This window comes from Ceratotherium simum, chromosome 28, assembly GCF_057802395.1.
Source record: "Ceratotherium simum simum isolate JZ-2026a chromosome 28, ASM5780239v1, whole genome shotgun sequence".
Lineage (NCBI taxonomy): Eukaryota > Metazoa > Chordata > Mammalia > Perissodactyla > Rhinocerotidae > Ceratotherium > Ceratotherium simum.
The window spans coordinates 21,502,810-21,515,828 of NC_141927.1; the positions used below are offsets into that span (position 1 = coordinate 21,502,810).

Here is a 13,019-nt window from a genome sequence, read left to right on the forward strand (position 1 = left end):
CTTTCTTTACAACATTGGACAAAATTTATCTTTTCCAGAAAACTTTTATAATAATGTTTTTACTTCCTCTGAGCATTGTATATTTATATGCATATAGTCACAATTATAGTTATATTCCTCAGTTTTTAAAATGTGTGCCCAAAATACTGATTGTGTTATAAAAAGAATTATAAAGATATAAAGATGTAAAGAGAATTATATCTTTGCACTGATTTTCATTATCCAATATTTCACAGAATTTAAGATGTGATTGATTGCAAGATGCACCATTATTTTATGAGCTACTAAGAAAGTAAAAATGCTGCCAATTAAAAGAAAAAACCACAATGCTTTCTTATCATTTAAAATTTTTATTTGTACTTATTGAATATACACAATTCATATTTTTACATCTTTTGGAAGTAAAAGCACTATAAAATGTTAATTTATTGTATGGCTATAAAAAGTAGGATAATTAATGTATTTTGAAAACTGGTAAATTTCTAGAAGTTGTCTTAGTAAGATGATATCTACAAAATACCAACATTAGTAAAACAGGGGCTGCTGGGTTTAATTACTTTAAGCCATTTAAACTATCAGTTCTGTAAAGCATAACTGATACTCCATTAAGTCACATGTAAATTTTCTGAAAGCTTTCCAGTACAATGACCATAATTCTATAATGTATGAATTCCTACTATACCCTTTGAGAGGCTTTATGGCTCTGTGATTTATTTAGTGTTGATGAGATTAATTTCATGGGCATGTATTGCTATAGCAGAGGGTATAAGATCAATGGAGGTTTGGTAACCAACAAAGTTTTCCAAAGTTTGGAGATGACATTTTTTGGAAAGACATTAGTTCACAGATATATAAAAAAGCAAAGTACTAAGTTTCTTGATTCAAGAGCAGGTATATTTATTTTAAGATAATATAAGAATGTAAGACAGTTTGCTTTACAATTATATTTTATAATAAGAACAATAAACTGGAACTTAAGTTAAAGTTAAATAAATTTCTTAATATGATTCTGAGAAGTACCATAAACCTTTTATCATGTAGACTTTCTGTAAAGAGTATTATACTAAAACTTTATGTATAGCTTTCTCTTTCCAAAGAATAATTTGCAGATGGAAATACTGAGAACAGCATAGACATATTTAGTACATTACTATTTTCAACGCATTTAAAATTTTTTAATTGATGTAAACAACAATCCAATGAGATATTTTTACCTCCATTTTATAGATGATCAAGTTCAAGAGTGATAATATAAGGAATCACTGTAATTTACTACTCTTTTCCATTTTAATTGATTAGAATATTTTATTTATTCCCATTTTAATGTTATACTGCAGTCTTATAAACAGATGAATATCCATTCACTCTGATAAGTAATAAAGATTGCATATGTAGTATTCCTTGGGGAAATGACAGAATTATAAAGAATTTTAATGAGCTAATTCAGTTTTTAATCTATATTTATAGGACTGTTCTAAATAGCAATTTTTCCAAGTATGCAAGATAATATAACTTATAGTCAAAGATAAAAGTAAATTATATTTTTTCAATTATTTTAAACTAGACCTGGGGCACGTTAAATGAAGCATTTATTTAGTCAATCAATTGAATCAACTTTCAAAGCAAATGAAACTAAATTATTATACTATATGGAATCCTCAAACTTATGAATCATATATTTCTATATCAATGTAATAAATACTATCAGATAAAGAATGTAAAAAGTCTAACAAATACATAGTCAACGCTAATAATATTTTCTTGGAAATAACATTACTTTTATAAATAGGGTGATGCAGAACTATCAATTTCACATTTAATAACTTACAAAAACAAAGTCAGTATTTCCTATTTTCATAGGCAAAAGCAAGGTAATAGTTGGAGTGTGTGCAATTTATATTAAATACATCTTAGAAAAGAAGATAAACCAACTTATCTTCCACATACAATATATAAATATATTAATTAAATTCCTTGTTCTATTTTTTATTGTACTCTTTTATAAACTATACTTTTTAACTGAATAGATTTCCGTTAAGTACTATTGAATTATTTTCTCCATGTGAAAATCTAATTTTTTTGATAGAAAGTTTTTCTTTTCTCTTTTAAGATATTATTTTGAAATAATGAATTATACTTAAATTAGTCATTATTACTGGTTGTGTGGTATCACTTTTGCATGTGGTCCTTTTACAAGAAACAAAATATTAAAATATTAACTTCTACCTAATATATACATCAGTCTCCTAAACCATTTTATATTACTCTTTTATAGTACTCATTTTGACACTACAGACATATACTGACAATATGCAATAAGTTACCAGGCTGTAAGATCCTATTTTTAGTAGTGTTATTAACACCTGCCACCTGCAATTAGGAGCAGCTTCACTTTTAAGACGATCATGACAATGACAGCGACTACAGCTACAACTACCACTGTTTCTACCATCGATGGATGACTTGTTTTGAGGAAAAAATCTACATTTTAAATTTCTTCACTGTATACATAAAAGAATAACAGACATTCTGTTGACTTTGGTAACTAAACAAAAACTTTTAAAAAACTTTATATGATTGAAACAATATATGTTAAGTACTTTTAAAAGTTAAAAGCACAATGTAAACCGTCAAATTATACAGTAGCTTCATTTCTATTTGTTTTCCAAAATTACTTCTAAGTAATTAAAAACCTGGTAAATAATGAGGACTTTTTAACAATTCTAAGGGCCCTAAGATAAATCTCAAGGAACATTCATTTTCTGAAAGTAAGTTCACAGTCCAAAATCAAAGAAAATATGTTGTTGTTCATTTTTAAGTGACCTAGATTCCATGAGTCATACATTATTTTGAAATGAGGCAAATTTCTAATAAATTAAAAAAAATATTTAAAATACATTCTGACATAGTCATTGGAAGTATCTATATACTTCTGAAGGGAATGAAAAAGTGCAGAGAGTTCAGTAAATCAAGGCAAAAGCTCAACTTGATAGCACATAACATTTGTAGTTAGTGAAGATACACTTAATTGTTTTATGTTCAAGAATTCAGTTCAAGAAAAAATTATAATTAGCGTTTCACCTTTTCCTTCATTTCTACATGTTCTGATCTCAGACCTCCTTCCACTCTGAAAATTTTGCTTCTTGCATTTGTCACGTGGATAATCATCCTTTAAACTTTGCTTTAGAAGTACCTAATTAAAAAAAATATATATATAAACGATATTTATTTAGGATGAAATTCAGAGGTGATGGCATTAATCAAATATTATTATGAAAATGAGACAGTGAGGTACATAATAAAAACACCCAACAGAAAATATAAGATTCAAAGACTTAATCATAAAACATTTTCTTTAATTTAAAAATTCAGTGTTTTGTTTAGTAACTTGTCTAATCCTCAGTCTTATGAAGGTCTAGAATAAATGTAGTCATTTTTATCTACGGTTCTATGTACTACTACATAGACGCAACAGTGCCAATGTGACACTATTACAGTTGGTTGGGAACACTACCCATATGGACATATAAATGGTACAGTCCTACTTTTTTTTAACGTTTACTTTCTTATAGGACAATATAAAGTTCCTAAGAATAGACATTAGGAAGACCTGACTTCTTTTGTTAGCTCAATCACAGCAGTTACCACCTTAGATAAATAATAAACCTACTTGCCACTAAGCATTTTAGAACAGCATTTCCCAAAATGGGTTCCAAAACACATTAGGTCTCAAAGCTACTTTGCAAAATACTGAATACTATAGTTTTCTTTTAAAGAGACAAGTGAATAGTGGCATATTAAGATGTGATCGATTCTAAGGGAAAAGGAACCTATTTAACCATGTTTATTATATTTCTCAAACTTATTTGACTAAGTAGTTTTCTTTTTTTTTAAAAAAAAGTATAATATGCATTGATATCCTATGGAACCACTTTGGGTAACACTGCCATAGACAAATATAAATGTTTCAAGCTTGAGAAAAACAGCAAGAAATATATATTTGCAAGCATGTATAAATGAACAAAACCTTCACTGTAGAGACCTAACTAATCAGAACCCACAACTGACCAAAATTTTATAGCTACAGTTGACTTTTAAAAGAAAAAAGGAAAAAGAAACCATTTTGGAGTTCTGCAACTAGTTTGAGATATTTCTTTGGGTTGATACAAACTGAATGAATCTCCTGTATCTTCTGCATTCTATGGTGATGGTGTTTAGTAAATAATAAATATGTTGGCTCTGCCATCAGACAGAAGGAGGCTCAGATCCTGGTTTGCCACTTACTAGCAAGTTATCTTGGGCAAATGACTCACTAAGCCTCTATTTCCTCTGCTGTTAAATGGGACATCTAGTTGTGAGGATTAAATGAGATACTATATGGGGGAAGAACACCTACTATAGTGCCAGCCACCTAAAGTAACTCTAAAAAAATTAGCTGCTATTATTGTAGTAGATGTTTCAAATCATGATCCTAAAAATCAGTAACAATTCTCCTTAGATGCTAATGACCCTAGATTATAAAAATCCAGTTTGGATTCATTATATTGTATCTGCTCACATATAAAACTGCAGGTTAAACAGAAAATTTTTCAATGAAGACACTCCAAAAGAATTCCAGTCAGATGACCATTTATTTCAGTTCACTTTTAGATCACAACTTAATAGTGGCAAACTAATGCTTTGTTATAATGACTAATTCTTAAATTGAATTACTACTGGTCTAAAATGAAATCATTAAAAGATTAGTTCTTACACTGAATTAGTGGCCTAAAAATTAAAAATAAATTACATTTCATTCAGCTATTTCCTAAATGTTGTAATAGAAAAATAAATTATGACCCTTCCTTTATTGTTACTGAACAAATTTAGACAGAGAACCTAACATACTTGTTACTGAACAAATTTAGACAGAGAAGCTAACATACTTATCTGCTATGAAGTTCCTTCTTCAGACAGGATTTGAAAGTGGGATACTTCTGAACAGTTTTATAACCCTGTGGAAGAGAGGATTGAAAGTGCGTAAATGTCAATAAAATATTATGGGGCCACAGGTATGCAATAAATGAATAAAGCAAAAATAACACATAACACCTAAGAGAGCAATACAGTGTCAGAGGTTTATAGCATAGTTTATATTTTAATTTGATCTTGTTACTCTAAAATTTTTGAGGAAAAATAAATGATTTTCAAGGTCTGCCCTTTAGGTATTTGTGCCATCATTTCAAATGTTAACAACTAACCACTAGGTGGCAGCTAAGTACACAGTATCTTTACCAAGACAGCTTGGATTTTAAAGAATCATTAAAAATCTTTAAAAACATGGTCTAAGATGAATTTTGATTTTTTGTATATATAACTTTTTCTAAACATATAACACTTAGGGGTATTCAAATAGGGAAAAATGGAATAGTCTAGCTGTTAATCTTAATAAAAAAATTTTTTTTTTCCATTTGTGGCACATCCACAAATGTTAGATGTGTCAACATTTATTGATTTATGCTATATTTGATTCTTTAAAATGTTTCTGAGAAAAAAATCATTGAATTTCTAGTAATTAGTTTGCAGTATAAGATGTTAACAGAAAAAACAAGTTCATCAGACAAAAAACGTTTTTCCCTTTACTTTCCATGAGAAGTACTGAATACGCAGTGATTTAGCCTCAAGTTGCCTAGTGGAAATCTGTGTCATATAAAATGAGAAATAGTGGTATTTCTTGTGTAGTAACAAGTCTGAATAACCAGTGTGCAGACTGAATTAATCAAAAATATTTGGCAACATTCCCCCGCCCCCCAAATTGAGGTGAAGACATTAAAGTAAGTGAATATGAAAATAAGTTATTGAAATTCAAGCTGATTTTATATTTTAAAAAAGCATTATCTTTTATCACCTCAAATTGTTTTTGAAGGTAGGTAAGGCCTTATGTTTTTTCTTTTCAAACATAACATTTCAGTTTGTATCCTTAAAAATTTACATAAATTATTTCTGAAACTTAGATGGATTTTTTTTCTTTCAGATTTAAAAAAGAATATCAATAGGCTTGAAATTTATAGGTTTACCCGGAATCCTCTATGGAGTCTGTCTTTCATAATTCCAATAAATTCTTTATAACTTAATTGATCATCTTTGTCAACGTCAAAAATCTTGAAGACTGTGTTCACTAAATGTGGTGAAAGTTTGAGGCCAGTAGCTACATAGACGGCACGCTTAAATTCATCTAGATAAATGTTACAGAAAAGGAGCAGACTGTTAACATTATTTTTATAATATGTGCTGATTACTAAAAAGGCTATAAGAGAATTATTTTCTAAACGTGGGTCATGATCTTGTGTAACACACGACTTTTCATTAATCATGCTACCTTTCAGGGAACAAGAAATGTTTGCGGTTTTAATTACAGGCCAAGAGGCAGCTGTATCTTAGGTTAATTACGCATTCTTAGCCCATGAGTCATGTTCAGTGAGCACCTACTATCTGCGACAGACACTCTAGAGGTTATTAAGATGAATAAGTTCTCAAGAAACTTACAGGTGAGGTGGGAGATGAGGCACCTGCCCAAAAATCATTATACAGGAGCACACAACAAATACCAAAAAAGCACTGTGAGAATTTGAAATGAGCGACTATTTCTGTAGTATGGAGTAGGGAAAGGAAGGAGAAGGGCAGTGACTAGGAAAGGCTGCAACTTTGTATACAAGCTGAGCTCTGAAGGACAGACGATTTCAGCTTGCAGAGATGGGAGAAATGGCAGATGAGGTAACATAAAGGAACAAAGGCATGGGGGGAGACAGGAGAGTATAGGGCAGGTCAGAAAACAATGAGCAGGCTGGTCTGGGCAGAGCCCAGGGACAGACAGAAGCTGCAGAAGCTCTGCACAGGGACTTGGAGGCAAGCAGCCTGTGCTGAACGTTCAGGTAATGGGGCACTGAAGCGTCTTCCACAGAGGCGTGTGGTAGAAAGGTTAATCTGTGTTCTAGGATGATTATTCTGTGAGTTGTCTAGGAAATATCAGACAGGAAAACGGAGAATGGCAGGAACACCACTGAGGTGGTTACTGCAACAGTCCTTCTGAAAGGTAATAACCTGAATCAAGGTGCTAGGAGTGGAACAGGAAAGAGAGAGATTCCTGGCACCTGCAAGAGTGAGCAATTAATTTTTTTCGTTTCCCAGTTCCACAAAGTAAAAGAGCAACTTTCCATTCTGAACCAGGTAAGCAGATACTGACTTGCTTTTTTCTTTTTAAGGTTGATTAGTAGGTTTAACACGGTAGTAAAGGCTGGCCTGTGAAGGCAGGGCTCCCAAAGGTTTTGGTTTTAAAACACTAAAATGGATTGAGTTGAGAAGATATGTTATTTGAACATCTGGACTAGACAAAGGGTGAAATATGAAAAATCTTCAGGTTTCTCTTACCCAGTGAATAAATGAAGGAAGCTATATGAGGGAGTCAGTATCTATGTTTTTGGGAGGGAGACAATTATCATTAGCTCATTAGCACGTACAGGCTGCAGTCTGGCTCCTCCCTAGAACTCGGTAATAAAATAAGAAGACTCCTCTGAGACTTAAGCTTGGGAACTAGCACTTATTAGATTATGGCAGATGCAGGTGAAATCACATTACAGACATAAACAGAAAGTCCTCATATGGCAAGAATATTAAAAAAGGAGATGGCCACGCAGGGAAGGCAAGTGGTCATAGCCACAGAATCCTAGAAAAAGGACTTGACTTGTTAGTCTATCTACAGGGAAAAAATGAGCTGCCCCTGAGAACAATAGCACTCTGAATTCGATGACAGTTGCATTTCTTTGTAAATTAAGCAAAACTGACATTCAGTTTTGTATATCATTCTTAAAACTTGGTTAATGTAAGCTAAGAGGTGGCTCTGTTGACAAAATTCAGGTTTCTGAGCCAGCAGGGATTGTGGGTAAAATCAGTAATATAAATACCATCCTGTGATGATGTCTGAGGCATGGCCAGCTGGCTCCTCTATAGCTAGACACATATCCTCCATGTTACCAAGAGGCCGTGAAGTTTCTTCCTCTTTGAACCTTTACAAACATGATTAGCTTTTCCCCATTATATGAAATGAAGGGCAAGAATAAATTTAATACAAAAATTTCGCATATTTCTCTAAACTTTGCTTAGGGAAAACAGATTTTCCATTGAAGTATACACCAAACTTTCAGGCAAGTTGATGGCTAATATGATATATCTAATTAATTTGTTGTCAAAGTCCCTAGAGACAATGTAGGATTATTTTTTGTTTTTAATTTTTGAAAGATGATTACTTACCTTGCCCTATAGAACGACTTGCAAAATTATACATGTTCAAGGCGATGGCAAAGTCTTCTAGGTTGTTCAAAAACTGGAAAAAAGACCTGAATTCATCAAATGTGATGCCCTATTTTGGGAGAAGATATGTAAATATATTTGGTATTGCCAAATTTATTAAAATAAGTATCTACACTTACTAGAAATAAATAGATTAAGCATCTGCAATATATCTTGTAAGTAAACATTACCAGGGCACATTCTGAAAACTTCTTTTTCCAAATGGAATGTAAAATTCACTGCGATTTATTTCCACTGGGTAGTGTTGTTACCATTAGCAAGGAAAGGTGAAAATACTTTAAAAACACTGTCATATCAGCACAAAGTTCCAAAAATGCTACAATAAAAATGAATTTAAAAGTTTCAATTTTGAAAACTCTGTATTTCAGGCCTGAATTTTTTAAACGCTGAAAGTAAATATGATTAAGAAAAAAAAAGAAAGAGGAAAAAACCCCTAAAAAAAGTTTCCCCTGTACATGTAGTCCTTAAATATAATTCAGCATTAGGTCATTAATGTCTTTATAATGACTATGCAAAATCAAAATGTTAAACAAGCCAAGAGTAGAGTATTTTAACTTGTTCCTGCCATGATAACGCTGCCAGGACAGCAGGGGAAGTACGACTGTACGCATACAGCTTGGGGAGGCCCAGCACAGGACTCGGTGTGGGATCCTGGAAAGGCCTCTGCAATGTCCTTCACATAAATTGCAACTACTGCTACTGCTATTACTTCAATTAAACAGGAAAGTTATTTGAAATAAGCACAATGTATCTCAGATAATACAAATTTGGACATGAAGAACGGCATTTAATTAATGTGTTCTCAGCAAAATTAACATAATTGAGAAAGTAAACAGAGAAAAGAGCAGAGGGCCAAGAGCTTAGGCTTAACAAATTCTGACCTTAATACACCGCAGGGGTAGAGAAACTAACAAGGCAGCATTGGAAAGCTATGGAAAGAACCAGAAGAGCCTATTTTCACATAAGCCAACTACTGATTAAGTGCTTTATCATCAAAATAATATTTATTATCGAAATAATAATTCCAAATTTTGGTATACATTATTTCCACTTAGATTACAATCCCTCTTTATTTACAAGGAGAATCCTCACTGTCTTTTCTCTTAACATTTCTCTCTCTCTCTTTCCTTATATTCATTTACAGCCACTCCAACTCTGGATTCTGCTTTGTGACCCGATCCCACCTGCCATGTTTTCCAGAGAGGACTGTTTGAATCAGTTAGGGAGACTGAGCCAGAAGGGGTTTGTCTTGATGAGGAGAGCTTGTTGCCAGGGAAACTGGTCACTGCTCTGGTTCTGAATCAGTTTATGCTGCGACCAGCTGCCACAGCAACAGTCTTTGTCTCAGGGTGACAGGTTAATGCTGGTAAAAGTGAAAAACAGGAGGGTGGGATATTTTTAAGCAAAGTGTAAACAAAAATGTCAATACTTTTAGGGAGCATAAAATTAAAAAGCAAATCAAATAACCTTTAGATTTTTCAAAATAGGGTTCTCATGTTTGAAAAGGTAGGTCAAATTCAAAACCATACAATAATTCTTTTGTGTAGATTAAAATCTTTGTGTTTACGGATTCCAAATATGGAATTGTAATTGAAAAGCAAGGCATTCATTTTGATAGAGATAGTTTAAAGCAATCCATTCTTGACAGTACTGAGGTAAAGACAGTCTGGGTGAGTGGCAGAAAGAGGGGGCATGGCCATTTCTTCTCCCTCCCCACTCTCACGCCCAGAATCACTTCTGTAATGATCCATTGGGAACTGAATGGAATGTGTCCTAATTGTTAAGATGTGGAGTAAAAAGAAGTAGCTTCTATTTTAACAAAAATAAAATGATGATAACTGAAAAATTTAAAGTATCAAAAATACACACATACTGAGAATCCAGAAATAAACCTAAATATCTACAGTCAACTGATTTTCAATAAGGGTGCCAAGACCATCTATTGAAGAAAGAACAGTCTCTTTAACAAATGGTGCAGGGATAACTGGATATCCATATGTAAAAAAAAGAAATTGGACTTTAACTTCACTCCATATATAAAAATTAACTCGAAATGGATCAGACTGAAATTTAATAGCTAAAACTCTTACAAAAAAACACAGAGAAAAAACTTCATGATCTTGAAATTGGCAATGGTTTCTTAAATATGGCACCAAAAGCATAAGCAACAAAAGAAAAGACAGATAAATGAGACTTTTTCAAAATTAAAAACCTGTGTGCATTAAAGGACACTATCAAGAAAGAAAAAGACAACCTACAGAATGGGAGAAAATATTTGCAAATCATATATCTGATAAGAGTCCAATATTCAGAATATATAAAGAACTCTTACAGATCAATAACAAAAAGACAACCCAAATAAAACATGGGCAAAGGACTTGAATAGACATTTCTCCAAAACAGATATACAAATGGCCAACAAACACAGGGAAAGATGCTCAACATCATTATTTATTGGGGAAATGCAAATCAAAACCACAGTGATACCACTTCACACCTACTAGGATTGCTAAAATTAAAAAGGCAGGCAATAACAAGTGTTGGTGAGGATGTGGAGAAATCAGAAACTTCATACATTGTTAATGGGATTTTAAAATGCTGTAGCTACTTTGGAAAACAGTTTGGCAGTTCCTCAAAATGTTAAACATTAAGGTTGCCATGTGACCCAGCTATTTACTCTGAGATATATACCTAATTCTCTGGAATTCAAAACAGATTTCCACATAAAATATTGTATACAAATGTTCATAACAGCATTATTTGAATAGCCAAAATTGGAAAATATTCAAATGTCCATCAACTGACAAATAGATAAAATGTGGTATATCTATATAATGGAATATTACCTGGCAATAAAAAGGAATAAAGTACTGATATTTGCTACAACCTGGATAAACACTGAAAAAATAATGTTAAGTTAAAGAAGCCAGACACAAAAGGTCACATATTGTATATGGTCCCACATATATGAAATGTCTAGAATAAACAAATCCATAGAGACAGAAAGCATTTTAGTGGTTGCTGGGGGCTGAGGGAAGGGGAATGAGGAGTGGCTGCTTAATGGATATGGGGTTTCTGTTTGGGATGATGAAAAAGTTCTGGAACTAGTAATAGTGATGGTTGCACAACACTGTGAACATAGTTAATGCCACCAGATTTTACTCTTTAAAATGATTAAAATGGTAAATTTTATGTTATGTGTTTTTACCACAATAGAAAATTACATATACTTATTGAAATATGTCATTCAGGACATGAACATGCATATATATTCGCAAACCGAATACAGCAACACATTAAAAATATCATACACCATGATCAAGTGGGATTTACACCAGGGACAGAGGGATGGTTCAACATCCACCAATCAATCAATGTGATACACCATATTAACAAAATGAGGAATAAAAACCACATGATCATTTCAATAGATGCAGAAAAAGCATCTGACAAGATCCAACATCCATTTATGATAAAAACTCTCAATAAAACGGGTATAGAAGGAAACTACCTCAACATAATAAAGGCCATATATGACAAACCCACAGCCCACGTCATACTCAATGGGGAAAAACTGAAAGCCATCCCTCTGAGAACAGGAACAAGACAAGGGCACCCACTCTCACCACTCTTATTCAACATGGTACTGGAGGTTTTGGCCAGAGCAATTAGGCAAGAAAAAGAAATAAAAGGAGTCCAAACAGGCAATGAAGAAGTGAAACTCTCGCTGTTTGCAGATGACATGATTTTATATATAGAACACCCTAATGAATCCATCAGAAAACTATTAGAAATAATCAAAAACTACAGCAAAGTTGCAGGGTACAAAATCAACTTACAAAAATCAGTGGCATTTCTATACTCTAATAACAAACTAACAGAAAGAGAACTTAAGAATACAATCCCATTTACGATTGCAACAAAAAGAATAAAATATCTAGGGATAAATTTAACCAAGGAGGGAAAAGATCTATACAATGAAAACTATAAGACATTACTGAAAGAAATCGATGATGACATAAAGAAATGGAAAGATAGTCCATGCACATGGATTGGAAGAATAAATATAGTAAAAATGTCCATACTACCTAAAGTGATCTACAGATTCAATGCAATCCCAATCAAAATCCCAATGACATTCTTCATGGAAATAGAACTAAGAATACTAAAATTCATACGGGGCAACAAAAGACCCCGAATAGCTAAAGCAATCCTGAGAAAAAAGAAGAAAGCTGGAGGCATCACAATCCCTGACTTCAAAATATACTACAAAGCTGTAAGAATCAAAACAGCATGGTACTGGTACAAAAACACAACACAGATCAATGGAAAAGAATTGAAAGCCCAGAAATAAAAACACAAATCTACAGACAGCAAATCTTCAACAAAGGAGCTAAGAACATACATGGAGAAAGGAAAGTCTCTTCAATAAACGGTGTTGGGAAAAGTGGACAGCCTCATACAAAAGAACGAAAGTAGACTATTATCTTTCACCATACACAAAAATTAACTCAAAATGGATCAAAGACTTGAAGGTAAGACCTGAAACCATAAAACTCCTAGAAGAAAATATAGGCAGTACACTCTTTGACATTGGTCTTAGAAGGATCTTTTCAAATACCATGTCTACTCAGACAAGGGAAACAAAAGAAAAAATAAACAAGTGGGACTTC

General features: G+C 32.7%; 1 protein-coding gene across 4 annotated transcripts in view; it reads right to left on the reverse strand.

Annotated features, from left to right (window-relative positions):
• Nucleotides 1-412: 412 nt before the first annotated feature.
• Nucleotides 413-13,019, reverse strand: part of MICU3 (mitochondrial calcium uptake 3) — a 102,601-nt gene continuing 89,994 nt past the window's right edge. For 2 of the 4 annotated variants that reach the window (XM_004428792.3, XM_014786304.2), the window contains 4 exons: nt 8,287-8,395; nt 6,057-6,214; nt 4,926-4,994; nt 413-3,193 (listed from right to left, as the gene is read on the reverse strand). In XM_004428792.3, coding sequence (XP_004428849.1) covers nt 4,926-4,994; nt 6,057-6,214; nt 8,287-8,395 — 336 coding nt within the window. In that variant the 3' untranslated portion in view covers nt 413-3,193. The remainder of the gene's footprint in view (nt 3,194-4,925; nt 4,995-6,056; nt 6,215-8,286; nt 8,396-13,019) is intronic. The other 2 variants (XM_087418450.1, XR_015548827.1) reach the window with 2 other exon arrangements.